The 20,169-nt window shown below is 40.3% G+C and overlaps 1 protein-coding gene across 2 annotated transcripts; it reads right to left on the bottom strand.

The window, feature by feature from the left end:
* Positions 1-111: 111 nt before the first annotated feature.
* LOC144636710 (tyrosinase-like) lies at positions 112-15,337 on the bottom strand. 2 transcript variants are annotated; one of them, XM_078495901.1, is made up of 3 exons: positions 15,252-15,337; positions 2,518-3,937; positions 112-2,219 (listed from the first exon to the last, which is right to left on the bottom strand). In XM_078495901.1, the coding sequence occupies exons 2-3, from the start codon at positions 3,926-3,928 to the stop codon at positions 2,062-2,064; spliced, it is 1,569 nt and encodes a 522-aa protein (XP_078352027.1). In that variant the 5' UTR covers positions 3,929-3,937; positions 15,252-15,337; the 3' UTR covers positions 112-2,061. The 2 variants fall into 2 exon arrangements, with proteins under 2 accessions (XP_078352027.1, XP_078352026.1); XM_078495900.1 differs by lacking the exon at positions 15,252-15,337 and adding an exon at positions 11,705-11,800.
* Positions 15,338-20,169: the final 4,832 nt, after the last annotated feature.

Below are 20,169 nucleotides of genomic sequence, written 5' to 3'. Positions count from 1 at the left end.
TATGATGTGAGAGAAGGGGGGGGGGGGGGGGGTCTCCAAGCCCGGGGTTGGGGAGGAGGAGGAGGAGTATAAGTTCAGATTACAGTTAGGTAAAAAGGAGGCCATTCACAATTATTAAACAAATAAAATCTCATTTTATTTTGCTGGTAACAGTATGAGCTGTAGGTTATGAATGTCCCTGTCGCCAAAACTATCAGAAACTGATTAACACAGAGGCTTCTTCAGAAAACTGACACCACAACCTAAATCGCTGAGGAATTATTTGCAATGTTAAATTCTCGTTTTTAGTCAACAAAATTTCAGTTAGTGTTAACAACATCTTTTGGTCAATATCAATGGAAAGATCACTCTGAAAGCCATCTATCATATTTTTCGAATAATTACATTTAAGCTCTTTTAATACAACAAGAGAAAATTGGCTTACGCAATCATTTGTTATTTAGATTTCCTCTTACTTACATGATACGAAATTAACTAGTATTAACAAGCTGTAAAATAAGCTTAAGTTATTGCGTATACCTATAGTTAAACCCGCATGTCTTTATAGATAGCAATAATTTCCTACCCCTTTTTATGTGATTTATGAAATGCAGTCGGACCCGTCATCAAGTTTGCCGGACATCAAAACAACAAACAGTGATAACGGTGTCCAGTCTGGCAAAAGTAAAGCTTGCGAATTATACTAATTAAAATAACTTCAATGATTCAGAAATGAATTTCTTCAACCGTGACAAATTTTCGCTTGTTATTTCACGCCGCCAAAACATCAGGCGAGAAATCTGGCTGAAAATGCAAAAAACATCTCAGCGGCGTGAAACATCAAACGCAAAAACCGCCACTATTCGCATTTCACAAGCATGCAGTCATTGATATTTAAACCTTTAAACCTAACCGTAGTTATTTCACGCCGCCAAAACATCAGGCGGAAAATCTGGCTGAAAATGCAAAAAACATCTCAGCGGCGTGAAACATCAAACGCTAAAACCGCCACTATTCGCATTTCACAAGCATGCAGTCATTGATATTTAAACCTTTCTGAGAAAAACAAACTTTGGGTGACGTCTTTTTTAGCAACGGCTTGATTGACTTGCACCGTCTCCCGGCACCACTATGTCGTCAAAGAAAAGTGCCGACTTTCATCCCCTTGAGTCGGACCTCTCCTTACGGACACCTCTAAAATACGGACACCTCCCTATTACGGACAGTTCCACGGTTCGAAATAGACAAAAAATCATAAAAACTCTACCTCTGTGATACAGTCACCTCCATAATACCGACACTCTTTTCTGTCCCTTTGGTGTCCGTATTAAAGAGGTTCGACTGTACACTAATCATCACTACCTTTCAAATGGTATATCATGAACGGATATTGAATTATTATTTATTGATTGCTTGTAAAAGGGGGGCCATTAGGGCTCAAGGGTTAAGTAGTGGTCGCCTACAAGAGGCTGTATCGTTTGGTTAACTTGGAGAGTTTGACGTCTTCAATTACGTCACTACTTCACAAACAACATCCAGGGACCGTGGAGCATTTTTCCTATTGGGGTGGGGGGTTGGGGGGTTGGGGGATGATTAGTGACTTGTAGTGGGGGGCTTTAGAGACTCTTTTCTCTGAAAGACTTAATTTGTTCGGTAATATTGAGGGCTAAGCCTCCACCCCTCCCCCCGGCTCTGCGGTCCCTGCCGTCTCTAATGATTATAAAGTTTGGAGTCCTGTTTCACGTTATAATGGCTCTTTATATACTATGCTCTGCTTCTGCTTCTGCTTCTGCTTCTGCTTCTGCTTCTGCTGTGCTGTGCTGTACTGTGCTTTACTCTTCTACCCTACTTCTCTCTTTTTTCCTCTGCTATGCTCGGCCCGGCCCGACTCTTCTCTGCACTGCTACACTTGGCTCTGCTCCGCCCTACTCTCAATCTTCTCTGCTGTAATTTTCTGCTTTACTCTGATCTACTTTACTGTAGATCTACTATAAGTTCTATTCTCTTCTCATCTTCTCTACTCTAGCCCTACTACTCTACTATTCTGCACTGCTCTACTCTACTGTATTCCACTCGCCATCTCTAATCCGCCAATAGTAACTTCCATATTAGCATGGACATCATCAACCATGAACATATTTGCAACCCTGGTACAGCAGAAACTTCGTGCTTAGGGCAAGGCACCGGGCATTCTCCCGAGGAAATGGGCTCCACTGGCTCCTCGTCATCCGGGGACTTGCCTAAAGATAAGATAAATAACGGAATTAATTTATTGGATTTGTTACCTGTCTGGTACCAATTTATCGATAATTTTTGTCGGTTACCCTTCCAAATGGGTTATCAGTATTTTTTTTATTTACAAGAGAGTAAGTCTAATAAAGAGAACTAAAACCAAAAGAGCTTATCAATATTAATATTATGGCAAACAAACTTAGCTAGTTATTAGACTTATTCAAGAGCGAATCGACTTATTATGTCATTGTTAAATATAGACAAATACACAAAAAACGTTCACAAACGTTAAATGAAAGTACTTACCATTTTCGTCAACATCGTCATAATCATAACCAAACTCAAAAGACTTCTTGAAAATCTGCTGGTGAGTGTACACAGGGAACAGTGGTACAATAACGTCATCCTTGTTGTGGCCAATGGGTGCATCGTAGTCAGAAAGAACAGAGGCGTCTTTGTTGTACTTGCGAAGCCACTTTTCATAGATACGATCCACGAAGGAGTGGTGAAGAGGGAAGATTGGATCGTTGGACGCGGAAGGAACATCTCCCATGGCTCCACCTACGACTATATGAACTCGGTTATGCAAGGTATGGGTGTTGGGCAAACGACATCCAGTCTTGGTGCTGGCGTAGCCTTCAAGGACGTTTTTGAAATTGCAGCTGGACTCTTTGCTGTAGGGAGGGAGGTCGAATGCTTCAAACCGGAGCGCAAAATTGACTTCTTCTTTGGTTGGAAAAGTCATTATGTATCCCTGGTTCTTTACTTTTTCGTCTCGTTCCTTTTTTGTCGCACGCTCCAATCTACGTTTTTGAAATGTAGGATCACACATTGCAGTGAGATCTTTGGTTTGTTCTGCGGTGCAAATGACGTACCAATCTGTAAAGTATTTGCCTTTTACCACACCGTCTTCTTGTGTCACGCCAAGCAGTTCTTCAAAGCAAATGGTAGGGTCACACTCGTTCAGATTTGCTGTCCAGTCCCAGTATGGAAGGGCAAAGTTTTCATCGCCGGCAGCTTCCTGCAAGGCTCTCTCCCAGGCGAGCATGTACAGTCGATGCCAGGTAGGAAACCCCTGTCCGTCATGTGCAAAGTCGATGGCCGCGTCCGTTTTGTGATTTGGATGAATTGTGTTACGTGCAGCGTAGTAGTGCATCCACACGAACAAGTCATAGTTGGTAATACTGTGAAACAAGGGCGTGGGATCGCCGCCAGCCATAACGGTCCTGTTGATCTCTTCGTAGGGAGTCGAAGTCACCACATAATCGCTTACGTGATACTTGGACATCTTGATGTATCTCATGTAGCGATTTTTCTCCTCGGCTGATAACTTGGCAAAGTTTTTACGTTTCAGGGTCTTCTTCTGTGTGCATTTGTTACCATAGTAACCAAACTCGCACTTGCTGCAGTCGTAACCAGCAAAATTTGAATGGCATTTGCAGGCTTTGTGGTAAAGGGCATGGGGCCAATCGTGGCGCTCGTCGTCCTCCTGAAACGGTTTGTAATGGCTGTACATAGAATTCCATTCTCGAATGATCAATTCCTGGCACGTGCCTCTGTTGCCATCGCTACCGCATGGTGCACTGAAGCCTTTTGGGACTGGACAGCACTCTTTGCTCCGCAGGCTGTTAAGGGTCACACAGACTCTAGGAAACTGACCTTCTGTCCAGGGCAAAGCGACAAGCACAAGGCAAGCGATAGCAAGGCTCAGGCTCATCGTGACTTCCTAAAATGAATAAAAGCGAAGATTGTTTATTTCCAAGCCAATTGTAAATGTCCAGTAAACACACTATTCGAGAGACAATGAAATCACAGCGCACACACTCGAGTGAAAGTATATGGATCGTCGTACGATCGAAACGAATCTTTCGCATAACAACCCCCCCCCCCCCCCTCGCAATGTTTAACCACGCAAAGATCCATTTCCATTCCGTTCCCCGACCTTTCGTACCTACCGATCAAGTGAATTCTTAGTTTTCAGCATTCAATTAAAAATTCTCTGCCAATCAATTTCTTTGAAAGTAGGGCAATTCAAGACTTTCCGAATTCACCATCAAATTAGATATTCGGTTTTAATTGAAAAGCCGTTACGCTACAGCGGTGTTCAGGTTTCATGATCGCTTATACAGTTCAGTGACGAATCCAGAGACACTGATGTCTAAATGATGACCAAGCATTTTGTTTGTGAATTGAAGTGAAAGCATAAAATGGTACCTCACACCAATATGTGATTTGATTTACCACCCCAACAATCCTAAACCACGGGAGCTTATCCCGATTTAAGCGTCAAGCCAGGAGTATTTCCACCCATCCCCACCATCCTCCCTATGAGATGCTAGTTCCATCGCAGGGATAACTCCCAGCATTACGCTCAACGGTACCCACTTATACATCTGGGTGGATGGAGGCACTGTGAGTGTAAAGTGTCTTGCCCAAGAACACAATATAATGTCCGCAGCCAGGGCTTGGACCCCAACTGCTTGATCCGGAGTCCATCGTACTAATCATCAGGAATACAAATGAAAAAAGCAAGGCTGATACTACGTAGAACCCTAACGACAGCGGCATGATCGAGCACAAACAGGTCAACACAGCCGTCCACGGTGGCGTTTGGCTTTCAGTTTGTGCTCTATCATTCCGCTGTCGCTAAGGGTTCTACGTAGTATCAGCCTTGCTTATTTCACTTCTCTTGTTGGGTGGTTAGATCTTTCACAGATTCTACGTAATCCAACAGTGCATTTTCGTTCACAGTCCCATGCTTCATTACTTCACTAACCATTAGGCACCTAGTCGCTTGTACCTTTCTTTTTCACGCTTGAAACTAATTTGTATCAAACCTATGGAGCGGTTTTCACTTGAGAGTTGAAAGTAATTTGCCTTTGCTTTGGTTTTGCACTACAACGCTTAGACGCTAAGTGATTGGTTTAAAAATGCCTGGCCAATTTCTCAAGTAAAAACAAAACCAATCCTGACTCGCTCGCGCACGTTTTCCCGCCCTTTGTGTTTTGTAAGCGAGTTTTTTTTTCTTAATTCCTTGAGCCCTAAGGCGAATGGTCTTATTTTCTTAATTTAAATAAATTGATATTAAGCTTCGCTTATAAAACAAATTATTCTTTGAAGAGTCAACGTATACACAAACTAACTTTATATTAGATCCCAGATTTTATCTCGGATTCTGAACGTGGGAAGACAGCTAGTCCAGGTCACTGGGACTCCCTGATTTGTCACGAATCCGAATTCCGGAAATTTCCCTCGAGCGCAAACAGAGTACAGTCAACTCTCTCTAAGACGGACACCTTTGGGACCGGTCACAACTGTCCGTCTTAGAGAGGTGTCCGCCTTATAGAGAGTCGATGTAACATGACACCAGTAATTCTCAGATAATAAAGCTAAACCTATGCACAATTCAACACAAATCTTTGACTAAATTTACTAAAAGGACCGTATTCGCTTGTTAAAGCAAAAGTTGAGAGCTTCTACAAATGTAATACTGTACGGAGAAAACGACCTCTTTAGTGCCCATACACGTAAGTAGAGAAGTAATACGTTAAAGCGACGTTGTTTTGGGTTAATAAGCTTGGTATACACGTTTCGTTAGGGCGCTGACTAATAAAACATGATAAAAAGACTCTTCAAGTGTCCGTTAATGATTTCAAAGTGTCCGTTGTCCGTCTTAGAGAGGTGTCCGTCTTATAGGGAGTTTGGTTACAGTGAAATGACTGAAAAACGGCAGGGACCGTCACCAGGTGTCCGTCTTATAGAGGTGTCCGTTAAGAGAGAGTTGACTGTAGACCTAAACAACCAATTCTCGGAAAACCGGACACGATTTGTAAATAATACTTTATAGCCTAAATAATGCATGACATATTTTGTGGATAATAAAAATGCTACGACCAATGCTACAATTCTGACTTGTCTAAATTATCGTGTTTCAAAAACAGCAAAATCGAAAATAAAACCCGTTTTCAGCGTTCGGTTGATTTTTGAGACAGAGTAACTCAACCCCTAAGAGTCCTGACCACAAATTGTTAGGACCGTTTACAAGTTCAGCACTTCGTCCCTTCACTGAAGAATTCAAAGCAAATAGACGAGGTAACTTATTAAAGCTAGCCATAAAAACGGACTCTATAATTACTTTCTGATCACTGTTAAGACTTGCGATCGCAAAATTGTCCGCACAAAAACTCTAGAAGTGAACTTTGCTACATGTATGCAATTTTTTTTCTGTCACGGCTGAAGAAATGCAAACAAGAAGCTCTTAGAGCTTTAAACCGCGCGTGATCAAGTGATCACTCGAGTTCTGGGTGGTAAAAACTGTTAAATAGGAGGGGCAAGGCATCAGAATGTTTTAATCCCTCAGGGACGGACAATTGTTTTTTGACTGGGAAGGTGGGCCGGGAGGTGGAGTTTTGGCAATTTCCAAAAAAAAAATAATTGCTTCACAGAGAAACGGCTGAAAAGATATCGTTCAAGGGGAGCCATGGGGAAATTTTGCCCAAATTTCCAAAGTACTGTTGCGTGAAGCCAGAAAGTCCTTTAAATCAGCATCCAGTGTTGTATAGAATTCCCGTTTATAAAACACTGAATAGAGAGATTAAGCATGACGTTAACGGCAGACGGCAAACGGCAAAGATAACTTCTGATTTTGAGTTCTGTTCTTCTAATCCGTAAATAAAGCATACAAAAATGGAATAACGTCTCCTATACTATTCATTGCAAATACAAATAATTTCACTCTACTGTACATACAACTGAAGAGAGACGGCAAAAGTTTCATTTTTGCCGTTTGCAGTTTGCCGTAAATGTCATGCTTAACCTCTCTAATAACTCTTTCCAAGAATGGAATATTGAAGCAAAGTATTAAATCAAATTATAGAGGAACGCTGAGCTAGTTGCTGCCGCAGCGAAGTGAGCCTGAAGCGAACGAGCGAGGCAGCTCTCTAATCGGCAAAAGGATTACTTTATGTGGGGCTTGCAATAGCTTTTTTCTTCAAAACGCAAGGAATTGTGGTCGGCGGAAAGATCAAAGGCGCAAGGAATTGTGGTTATGCGCGAACGTAAGATTTAGGATGCGCATCAAAGGCGCAAGGAATTGTGGTTATGCGCGAATGGAAGATTCAGGATGCGCAGTGGAGTTCAATGTGATCTTTGTGCTAATGCTTTGTGAATAATGGCGGAAGATGCAGACAAAGCTCGGATGTGCGTCCTTCTTCTTTTCATAACTGCGTTTATGCGTTAAGTCCTGGTTGTGCTGATTGTAGAAGCCACAGTTCATTCTGCAATACAGGAAACTAAACGGTCCACGTGCCGCGCGTGCGACATCGGCAAAATGAACCTTCGTCACTAGAGGAATAACGAATGGAGACCAAAGGAAATTATTTCTAACGTTAGCTGAATGCTTTGCATTTCAATGTTGAAAAGAAGGAAATTCGCCTTCCAGGGCTTGTTCTTGGGTCATTGCAGATGTAAGCGAGTGAGAATAGCAACTGTTTTCACGAGAGAAACAACCACCTGAAACGTCTGCTTTCACTCACTGTAATGAATCCATTTTAACAATGAGTAACGCAATGACTTCATAATCGTTATCTTTCTCATCTGAACATTGCCCTTTGGAACATGTGACGATATTCCCACTCATAGGCGTACGGGCCGGGAGGGCAGGGGGGGCTGCAGCCCCCCCAAATTTTGGGCAGCAAGAGAAAATTTGGGCAAAGCCAGTTTTTAAGAAGTTTTTTTTCGAAGAGATAAATATTTTCTATTTTAACCTAAAGACGGCGTGTTTAAGCCAGTTAACTAAATTCACATGAGACAGTGGTTGCTTAGTACCTGATGAGCTCCTGATTAATAGTGAAAGGAACCATTTGTTGATATACATATTTGTATTTTTTTCGACGGTGAGATTCTGGACGCCGAGCAGAAAATGTGCGTGAGTTTTCGTCGTATGCGCGGATTAGGCTACATAACTGTCTCAGAAATGCTGTAGACAATGCAAGGGAATGATCTATTTGATAAGTTTTTAGAGTTTCCTTACGTGGTTCATATCCATGCAATGATACCTGCTACATCGTGTTCTGCAGAACGATCCGCATTCAGTGCGTTGCGCAGATTGAAAACAGCACCTGATGGGGCGACAACGTTTCAGTATGGCCAAGTAAAAAAACAAAACAAATGTTTTTGTCCCCGCCCGCTTCATTATTTGGGGCCGTCTCTCTTTTTTATTATTTGTTTTGGAAAAGTTAGAAAGAACAAAAAAACTTTAAACGGTGTTACGCTAGTTCCGTACTGGATAGGTCAATTACCTTGCAGGATTTATTTTCTGGCCTAGAGAATTTGACGATGGAGGATAAAACATCGATATTCGAACAACACAGGTATGGAATGCAACTAAATAATAATAATAATAAAAAAATAAGCCCGCCCGCTCTCTCTTTTATAAAAATCCGTAAGAGAAACATTTGTTTTTTACTTGGCCTAAATTATTACTTGTCATCGCACTTATTAGCATTAAATGGGCATATTCCAACTCTGTAGTCAACAGTGACATGGATCGTATTGCTGACATCTTCGGCCGTCGAAATGGTAGAGACAGCTATTTCTTTTAACATGTTTTATGAGCTGATATGATAGATTCTTATGTAAGAATTTTTCACTTCATTTGTAAGGTCTGTAAGCCTATGTTAGTAAATCGTATGACCCTTATTTCTTCTTGACTGTTTCGCGAAAATTTGGGCAACTTGCGAAAATTTTTTGGGCAAATGTCTCACCGCCCCCCCTGGCAAAAAATTGCCCGTACGCCTATGTTCCCACTACTTGTTTCTACGGAACTTTTTAAAGGCACAATATATAGCATTAAACTTAGAAATACAGTTAACTAAAAACGGAACAACTTTTCGGTGTCATCTTGGCACCATTACTCTCATTATCATTTTTGACACCTCACTGGAATGACATGAACACCGAACAGTTACAATTTAATTTATTCCATTTCGCACCTTTACTTTTAGTAAAAATTAGTTTTTTTTTCTCGTCACATACTTGATAATGTGCCACTCACCAAAATGTCGTTCCGTTTGTTCTCTAATCTTTATAATTTAAAATATATAGCAATGAAAATTTCCATGATGCGCAAGTATTTCTCGTTATTTTTTAGTGCAAGCAAATTTTTATTGTACCCAAAGGCCAAACCAGAAACGAGCGCCAATTTGTCGGCCTCGTTGATTGCGTTTTGATATGTGACCAAGTGATGCAGGTTTTCAAACAAGTGACATCTTGGATTTTCAGCGCGCACAAAGTAAACTGAAACATGTTAAATACTCTGCTTTTCAAGGCAAATTTTGTAAAAAAAAGTTCACTCGAATCGACAGGAAGCTCTCTTCAGTCTAATTTTACTGCAGTGACTTGTTATGTCACGCAACAGGGGAAGTAGCCTGGTGTAAAACTTTTTGCATAAACCAGGCAGTGCTAATGCTGTGCGTCACCATACATGACCCGGCAAAAGTATACACGAAAGTGGATCCTGCCTGAGCTCTTGTGCAGACTAAAAAATCATAAATCGCTTCCTGAGGAATTATGTCATAGTACACGTCTGTTAAACTTTTATTAATCCTACGACACCTTGCATCGATCTCGCCCGCACTTCCTAACCTTTGACTAGTACTAGTATATTTTTATTAAAGAGTATCAGTTTCCATAATTCTACTTTACCGTTAGTTTAAATTTATACTTCCTTGATATAAGTTATTCCAAAAGTCAACACCACTACATATGGACTAATATGTGTAATGTATACTGCTGCCAAGGCGTGGAACTTGATCCCCGACACAATGCGAATGCTAAAGGCTTTGCGTTTAAGTCCGCTAGCGTTATTTGATGTAAAATTGTAAATAGTTTCTAAACCTTTTGTATTTTCTTTTTGTTTGTTCTTGTTTTTGTCTCTTTTGTTTTTTTCTCGGCATAATACCATATTTTTGCTAGGGGCATTAACTAAATCAGTTACTGCAAGCATACTACTAAATCGTTCTTCCCCTTTGGCAGCACTTCTACCATTTAGGTATACTAGTTTTAATTTAAATAGCGTTGACGTAAACCTTACAAGTCGGGCATGTTTGTCACATTAAATTCCCTTCAGATTTCTGAAATCCTCTCAGTGACACAGCGATAAAAATAGATAACGCAAAAAAAAAAATAGAACATTTGACACTAAACATGCTAAGTTAACACCAAAGATTCGTAAAGTTTACATATGTAACAGAAAAATAGCTTTTAAACATTACGTGTCTCGAACTCTGGCCGATCGTTATTCAATGCCTTGCGAAAGTGAAACTTGTCATGTCAGCACATTCTTTAGCGCGAACGTAATCATGTAGATAAGCCGCACTCCCAACTTTCAAGGTTGATTTTGAAAAAAAAAAAACTTACAAAAACCGCTCAGGGGAAGTAGTTGGTTGCTATTCGTGATAAGCTTCGAATCGAATTCCCAATTTCTTCCAATAAAGATGCTCTTTTGACAAGATGTTGTCTTTATTACAAAAGCCCATTGTGGAAAACAGCGTAATTTCAATGGGAATATTATAAGCACAACAAATGCGAAAGATCACAAAGGGCACGAAGCAATTGCTTAATAACCATGCGGTCCTGTAAAGAGAGAAGTCGGGACACCAGTCACGTTCGGTAAACAACATGGAGGTTCGATTTCGCATCAGCTGTGCGTGAATACTAATGCTTATAAAGATGTAAAGAAGCCATCAATTGGAGAAAAACATGTCGCTATATGAGAGTTTAACAATCATATGGATGAACACACCGTACAAGAAGTGAAGAGCAACGAAACGACCGGTCATTTGCCCTGTGAGTTCTCCCGAATGCTGCTCAAGGGAATGCTTGTTTACAAGATCATTTCACCTCTTGAAAGCAATGGTCTCGTAGATAAGCCGCACCCAGAATTTTGAGCCCAAAATTTTAGCAAAAATGTGCGGCTTATACACGAGTTTTTACGATAAGTGTTTTTAGGTGGCTATGCGGAACTGCGTGACAAGATTCGTTTTCGTCGAGAACTGATCACTAGTCGTGTATATTGAAACTGAAGGAACACACGAAAACGAAAAGGAAAAATACTGAAACAAGAAAGAATGATTACGGCGGATTTGTCAGTTTTTCTCTTCCATACTTCATTCTGGTTTTCCGAGAAGAGAGCTGCACTGCATGTCTAGTTCTGATCTAGTAAAAATTCAATGCCCAAGGCTACAGTCAGTAACTGCTTCTAGAAACAAGCCTAAGATTCTGATATAAGACTTATTTGCTTGTTTTAATTCTTTTAAACTCTCCTGACACTCGGCAGCCCGCCTTTTAAGGAAAATCATAGCCAATCTTTGACGTCCATTTACATGCTTATGTAATTCCGAAAGTGAAACAACATGTAGGTCGCCCACAAGAGATTTCAATTGAACTAAAAGGAGTTCATTTAAAGAAAGAACGTATTAAAATTTTTCTTTACCTTTTAAATCTGCCGGCCTGTTCACGGTGGTCCCCAAGTGACAATAGTTTTCAGTTGTGAATTCTAGCCTTCGAGTGCAGTTCCACCTAAACTGAGTGCAAAACTGTCTAATGTTACAAGCCTCTTTAATAAGGCGTTGAGCATTCGTGACGTCAGTTAATTCACATCCTCTTTTTCCGAGAAAATACGACTAGGCGTGGTATAAAAACATTTCATTATTGGAAGGGATTTTGCTGAAGTCGATATCTACATTTAATTAAAATGTCTGAAAGAGTTTTTGAACAATATATTTGTACTCAGCGGATGGAAGTGGCATTCGAAGTGGTATTCAATGAATACTTTAAAGATTGTTTGGCACTGAAAAACCGAACGAAAAAGCGTTAGCGTAATAATGATTTGTCTGTCTGAATCACTTGCTAATTTTACCCATACATACTTGTTTTTAAAAAAATAGTTAACTGGTATGGATTAAATGATTATTGCTGCTTTAGCATACATGAATAAGACCGCTAATGAAATTAGATATTTCAAGAAGTATAACAAGCTTTTCCAAGAAATTGTCGATGATATATAATATCCAGAAAAAAACTGATTTTTGTCATTTTGTCAGGTCAGTCAGTTAAAACCGGATTCTATGCTTATCATCAATGACTGATCATGCAGAGCTTATGATATTATTAACAACTCTCAACCTTGGGGATTTTAACAACAATAACAAGCATTCGGAATGATTTCTCGGAAAAAAGAATGTTCTGCGGTATCTTGTACTTTGTATTTTTTAAAAGGAAAAATACTGAAACAAGAAAGAATGAATATGGCGGATTTGTCAGTTTTTCTCTTCCATAGTTCATCCCGTTTTTCCGAGAAAAAAGATGAACTGCATGTCTAGTTCTGATCTAGTAAACATTCAATGCCCAAGGCTACAGTCAGCAACCGCTTGTGGTATATAACCAGCCTAAGATTCTGATATAAGACTTATTTGCTTGTTTTAGTTATTATAAACTCTGCTGAGACTCGGCAGCCCGCCTTTTAAGGAAAATCATAGCCAATCTTTGACGTCCATTTAAATGCGTATGTAATTCCGAAAGTGAAATAACTGTGGGTCACTTGCAAGAGATTTCAATTGAACTAAAATGAGTTTATTTAAAGAAAGAACGTATTAAAATTTTTCTTTACCTCTTACCTCAGACACGATTTGCAAATAATACTTCATAGCCCAAATAATGCATGACATATTTTGTGGATAATAAAAATTCTACGATCGATGCTACAATTCTGAGTTGTCTCAATTATCGTGTTTCAAAAACAGCAAAATCGAGTAACTCTATACCTAGGAGTCCTGACCACAAATTGTTAGGACCGTTTACAAGTTCAGCATTTCGTCCCTTCACTGAAGAATTCAAAGCAAATAGACGAGGTAACTTATTAAAGCTAGCCATAAAACGGACTCTATAATAACTTTCTGATCACTGTCAAGACTTGCGATCGCAAAATTGTCCGCACAAAAACTGTAGAAGTGAACTTTACTACATGTATCCAAACATTTTTTTCTGTCACGGCTGAAGAAATGCAAAGAAGAAGCTCTTACCCCCTTAAAACTGCGCGTGATCACGTGATCACTCAAGTTCTGGGTAGTAAAAACTGTTAAATAGGAGGGGCAGGGCATCAGAATGATTTTATCCCTCAGGGACGGACTATTTTTTTTTTGACTGGGAAGGTGGGCTAGGAGGTGCTGTTTTGGCAATTCCCAAAAAAAAACATTCCTTCACAGAGAAACGGCTGAAAAAATATCGTTCAAGGGTAGTCATGGGGAAATTTTGCCCAATTTCCCAAAGTCCTGTTGCGTGAAGCCAGAAAGTCCTTTAAATCAGCATACAGTGTTGTATCGAATTACCATTTATAAAACACTGAATAACGCTTTCCAAGAATGGAATATTGAAGCAAAGTATTAAATCAAATTTGAGAGGAACGCTGAGCTAGTTTTAATTTAAATAGCGTTGGCCTCTCGATGACACAGCGATTAAAATAGATAACGCTAAAAAATAGAACTCTTGACACTAAACATGCTAAGTTAACACCAAAGATTCGTAAAGTTTACATATGTAACAGATAAATAGCTTTTAAACATTACGTGTCTGGAACTCTGGCCGATCGTTATTCAATGCCTTGCGAAAGTGAAACTTGTCATGACGGCACATTCTTTAGCGCGAACGTAACCAAATAGATAAGCCGCACCCCCAACTTTCAAGGTCGATTTTGAAAAAAAAAACTTTCAGAAATTCGCTGAGGTAAAGTAGTTGGTTGCTGTTCGTGATAAGCTTTAATCTTATGCTGTGCATTTGCTGCGTAAATCAACTCTCAAAGTACCTTTTACAAGCTTCTCTTCAATCGAATTCCCAATTTCTTTCAATAAAGATGCTCTTTTGACAAGATGTTGTCTTTATTACAAAAGTCCATTGTGGAAAACAGCGGAATTTCAACGGAAATATTATGAGCACAACAAATGCGAAAGATCACAACGGGCACGAAGCAATTGCTTAGTAACCATGCGGTCCTGTAAAGAGAGAAGTCTGGACACCAGTCACGTTCGGTAAACAACATGGAGGTTTGATTTCGCATCAGCTGTGCGTGAATAAAATGCTTATAAAGATGTATAGAAGCCATCAATTAGAGAAAAACATGTCGCTATATGAGAGTTTAACAATCATATGGATCAACACACCATACAAGAAGTGAAGAGCAACGAAACGGTCGGTCATTTGCTCTGTGAGTTCTCCCGAATGCTGCTCAAGGGAATACTGGTTTACAAGATCATTTCAGCTCTTGAAAGCAATGGTCTCGTAGATAAGCCGCAAAATTTTAGCAAAAAGGTGCGGCTTATACACGAGTTTTTACGATAAGTGATTTGTAGCTTTTAAACATTGCGTGTCTAGATCCTGGCCGAGCGTGCCTGATGGGGGCATCAGTCTAGTCACCGACAAAAACAAAACTAAGGGTAGAACATGAACTGCTGCTGCGCGCAGTTAATTAGTAAACAATTGCTTTCTGAATTGTGAAACTTTAGGTGGCTATGCGGAACTGCGTGACAAGATTCGTTTTCGTCGTGAAATGATCACTAGTCGTGCATATTGAAACTGAAAGAACACACGAAAAAGAAAAGGAAAAAAACTGAAACAAGAAAGAATGAATATGGCGGATTTATCAGTTTTTCTCTTCCATAGTTCATCCCGTTTTTCCGAGAAAAGAGATGCACTGCATGTCTAGTTCTTATCTAGTAAACATTCAATGCCCAAGGCTACAGTCAGTAACCGCTTGTAGAATCCAGCCTAAGATTCTGATATAAGACTTATTTGCTTGTTTTAGTTCTTTTAAACTCTCCTGACACTCGGCAGCCCGCCTTTTAAGGAAAATCAAAGCCAATCTTTGACCTCCATTTACATGCTTATGTAATTCCGAAAGTGAAACAACTGTGGGTTGCCCGCAAGAGATTTCAATTGAACTAAAAGGAGTTTATCTAAAGAAAGAACGTATTAAAATTTTTCTTTACCTCTTAAATCTGCCGGCCTGTTCACGGTGGTCGCCAAGTGACAATTATTTTCAGTTGTGAATTCTAGCCTTCGAGTGCAGTTCCACCTAAACTGAGTGCAAAACTGTCTAATGTTACAAGCATCTTTAATAAGGCGTTGAGCATTCGTGACGTCAGTTTATTCACATATCATCCTCTTCCGAGAATATACAACTAGGCGTGGTATAAACACATTTCATTATTGGAAGGGATTTTGATAGAACAAACTGAATTTGTTCGCAGTTAACTTGTTAATACTTTTGACCTTGAATTCTTGGATTGCTAGACTCAGTCGAAATGACAAATTAAGTGCAATTTAAGTAAAAGACAAAATAACAAGCTTTTCCGAGAAATTGTCGATAATATATAATATCCAGAAAAACTGTTTTTTGTCATTTTGTCAGGTCAGTCAGTTAAAACCGGATTTCTATGCTTATCATCGATGACAGATCATGCAGAGCTTATGATATTATTAACAACTCTCAGCCTTGGGGATTTTAACAACAACAACAATCTTCGGAATGATTTCCCGAAAAAAAAAGGATGTTCTGCGGTATCTTGTACTTTGTATTTTTAAAAAGGAAAAATACTGAAATACTTCCTGACTTGGCAGCCCGCCTTTTAAGGAAAATTGTAGCCAATCTTTGACGTCCATTTACATGCTTATGTAATTCCGAAAGTAAAACAACTGTGGGTCGCCCGCAAGAGATTTCAATTGAACTAAAAGGTATTAAAATTTTTCTCTACCTCTTAAATCTGCCGGCCAGTTCACGGTGGTCGCTGTAGCGCCTAGAAATTTATATTACGTAATTCCATTGGGGATTAGGTAACCTTGTGGTGATATATAAATATTTTTGTAGGGATTTTACATGTATTAGTTTTTCCGCGTGCATGTCCAGATTAGTTGGATTATTACAGCTAATTCTGGGAATCCGCGCAACCCCACGCAACCTACAGATTAGTGAATAATCTGCTAGCAGATTATTCACTAATCTGTAGGTTGCGCGCGCAATGCATGATTTCCAAGAGCAATGTGTCAGGCATCTGGCGGCGAAGGAAATTCATAGTTCGTCGATTCACTTCTTCAAACGAGAAATAGTTTGACCAAAATTCAAAAATTGCTGGACAATAAAGTCTCGGAAAATACAAAATGACTAACAAAAACTGGGAAGGAACTATTCCACGATTTAGTAGGACGACCAGCCGGAATTTGCACAAGTTTTGAAACAGGTTGAAATCGTTTTTCATTACTTCGTTTTCCAGAAAAACAATGTATAATAAAACAATTATCAGATTTGGTTTATGTGATATTCGGAATAATCAAGGTCTCGGTAAGTGCTATCAGCCTCAGCCTTCGGCTTCGGCTGATAACACTTACCTCGACCTTGATTATTCCGGATATCACAAAAACCTCATCCAATAATTGTTTATCATGTGTTTCGTTCGGAATCGATATTTCTTATTGCCACACAGATAGTAAGTATTTACTTATACCTCTTTTTCGGATTTATTGTTCATTGTATTTTTGTGGTAATATCTTTCCTAGGACTTAGGTATTTTGTTGTTATTTTTCAGTTGAATCATCAGTTGTTTGGATCTTGTGTGTTTACACAATTGTTCTTACGTATTATTATATGGAAAAATAAATATGGTGCATTCAATATCGTGGTTCGCTCCTGGAGATGTTACTTAGTCTTTGCTACATTTCATTCAATATCTGTCTTGCGTTTTCCTGGTTTATTATGGCGGAATCTGGTGATTTCTTTCCCGATATCGGCGATCGCGCCGAAATTGATAGCGTTGATGCGGCAATGCCTATCGATGGTTCCGACTATGGCGCTCGTGGTGGCAGCGTTAATGCCCTTCCAACCAGGAAAGGTTTAAAACGATCTCGTGCTGGATATCAGGGATATCTAACTAAACTTTACGATGAAACAGAAGTCTTGATGTTGGACAAGGCGAACATGGAACTTTTTAACAATAAACTCAAGGTTGTTCATTACGAACGCGCGCATAATGCGTATATGCAAGCCCTCGAAGATCATCGAGAAATTGAGAAGGCGACTTTGGAATACGAAAATCGATTTCGTGAGAAGTTCGAATTCCAGCGGCGAGTTAAAGCATGGATGGAAGGCGATCAGCTCAATGCACAAGTTGTGGCTTACGATGTCCATCCAAACGATTCATTTAGTCAGCAGGGTCATCTTCGTCTTCGAAAAGCAGTCGTCGTTCTGGCTCAAGAACAAGTTCCCGCATAAGTGTAAAAACTAAAGAAGCTAAAGCCGAGAAAGCGGTTTCCGAGTTAAGGTTAAGGCAGCTCAAGAAGCGAGTCGAATTGCAGGAAAAATGCGATGCTCTACTTCGACAACAAGAGCTATTGGACGCGGAGAATGACATCGAACGAGCTTCACTGAAGGCGCAAATTTTAGAAGCTGATGATGACGGAAAAGGCGTTCGAATTCAGGAAGAACATCTCCGAGTGCCGCGTCTTCGAAGACCAAGAACTTTGAAGAACATTCATTTGTTGCTGAAAAGAAAACAATGAAGCCTCCTGCTGCTAATCATTCCTCAGAAGACTTAGCTACTTCAGTCCAGCGAGAAAAGAAGCCTACCCCTGTGTCTGTTCCTTTGAATCCTGCTGCTCCAGAATGGGTCAAAAAATCTTCTGAGAGCAAAATTACTGATCCGGACAGAGACATTCCTTCATCTGAAGGTAGTTTTAAACAATTATTTCAACAGCAGCAGCAACTGATACAACTTCAGCAGCACACGTTTCAATCCACGGCCTCAACGATTAGACAAGGATTTGCTCTACCCAAGCCTGAACTCAATAAATTAAATGGAAATCCACTTGAATTTTTTAGCTTCATTCGATCGTTTGATAACAACATCGAGAAAAATTCTACCGATGAAGGTGAAAAGATGACATTTCTTCTTCAATACTGCACTGGAGCTGCTAGAGACGCTATTAAAAGTTGTGTAACTATGGATCCTGCGCTTGGATACCAGGAAGCTCGAAAACTGTTAAAGGACCGTTTTGACCATCCATTTAAGATCGCCACAGCTCACTTGAACCAAGTAACCCGAGGTCCACCTGTCAAACCCAATGATCAGAAAGGTTTGCTGGCCTTTGCAGATCAGTTAAAGGACTGCCAAAATGTGTTAGATTCTATCGGATACTTGGATGAAATAAACAGTGCCGATAATCTGAGAAGCATAATTGATCGTCTCCCCTTTCATCTGAAAACTAAGTGGTTAGAAGTTGCCGACAGCATTCGAGAGTCTGGACAGCGTCCGAGGATTCATCATATTTCAAGGTTCGTCACTGATAAGGCTTGAGCTGCTAACAATTCGGTCTTTGGTGGTGCGCTCAATAGTGACAAGGACACAAGCAAGAAGGATAGGCCCAATAAGAAGACGGTTCCTCCTAGTACAATTGGCACAACTCATGCAGGTCATGGAGACTTTGGAAGGTCTAGTTCCCCTGTACCAAATGGAGTGAGTGAGAATCGCCAACCTACTTCGAGAAGCAGAAATGTGTGCGTTAAATGCCTGGTGTGTGATGGAATACATCAACTCTGGAACTGTGAACAATTCAAAAAGAAGTCTCATGAGAATCGAATGTAGATTATTCGAGCTGCTAAACTCTGTGACAACTGCTTCAAAGTAGGACACTTGGCTAAAGGATGTATGCAGAAGAGTAGCTGTTACATTCAGGGCTGTAATGGAAAACACATGACTATTATCCACCCACCGGAACAAACGTCGCCTGCAAGTCTGGAAACTCATGAAACACACGAAGATAACGAAGCGAGCTCCAGCAGCCATCCTCTGGGAAGTGGCAATGCAGATCACGTCAGTCAGAATCACTCAATTGGGGCCGGTTTTCGTAGACCAGACAGTCATGCTATGAGAACGGGAGGCAAAGTACGCTTGTGAATTGTTCCTGTAAGAGTGCGTGGAAACCAGCCGGGAGGAGTGGTGGAAACGTATGCGCTTCTGGACAGTGGTTCCGATGTGTCACTTTGTGATAAGAAGTTAATTCATGAGTTAGGAATTAGTGACGTCCCGAGAAATTTCTTCCTAACGACTCAAGAGAAAATGGAAAGTTCCAAATCTGGCCTGGAAGTTAAGCTGACTATCGACTCGATTAACAGCCAATCGAGTTTGGAAATACCGAAGGTTTGGACTGTCGACCGACTCAATATTTCTGAGCAAAGTATTCCAAGAGGACAGGATGCTGACCAATGGCCACATCTCAGTGACATTTATTTGCCAGAGATTGACAGTAACGAAGTCAGGTTGATCATTGGATGTAACGTACCAGACGCCTTTTGGGTTCTAGAGGAGAGACGAGGTGGTAAAGGAGATCCCGTAGCCATTCGATCGATATTAGGCTGGACAATTATAGTAACATAGAAATCTCTAAAGAAATTTCGTGCGACTGTGTAGCGCATATAACTAGTGAATTGAAACGATAATTAAAATGAAAATGAAAATGAAAAATGCGCCTGATGGTAGTATAATGTTTCCATACGTTTCGGGGCTACTGCCCCTTCTTCAGTGGAAAATGTGAAATGCCATCTAACGGAAATCAGTACGTGCGCGTGATCAAAGTATTTGAAAGTTTACAAATCAAAACGTACGCCACAAGCGCGCGCGCTTGTTAGAGTGAACATTAGAGAACATCAAATAAAGCTTAAGTCCACATTCAGTCCACGAGGTCGCAGGGTCTGGTGCCGGAAAATCAGCTTTGCCTCAAAACGCTTCCTTTCCATGGTGTCAGTTAGTCCGGCACGGAGCACTGACACAAGCATGTCGTTTGTGCTATGTCCTGGCAGATTAAAATGTTCAGCCACTGGAGCATCGCTTTGTATGGCGATAGATCGTAAATGCTCTT

Source organism: Oculina patagonica, chromosome 13 (genome assembly GCF_052425735.1).
Source record: "Oculina patagonica isolate OP01 chromosome 13, crgOcupat, whole genome shotgun sequence".
Classification (NCBI taxonomy): domain Eukaryota; kingdom Metazoa; phylum Cnidaria; class Anthozoa; order Scleractinia; family Oculinidae; genus Oculina; species Oculina patagonica.
This window is presented reverse-complemented; position numbering and strand designations above follow the sequence as displayed.

What these genes read in the sequence shown, in the direction of transcription:
- LOC144636710 (XM_078495901.1), bottom strand. Translation starts at nt 3,928, where the DNA reads ATGAGCCTGAGCCTTGCTATCGCTTGCCTTGTGCTTGTCGCTTTGCCC. An exon ending in TGACGATGTTGACGAAAATG is followed by an intron (nt 2,220 to 2,517) that starts GTAAGTACTTTC and finishes TCTTATCTTTAG; the next exon opens with GCAAGTCCCCGGATGACGAG.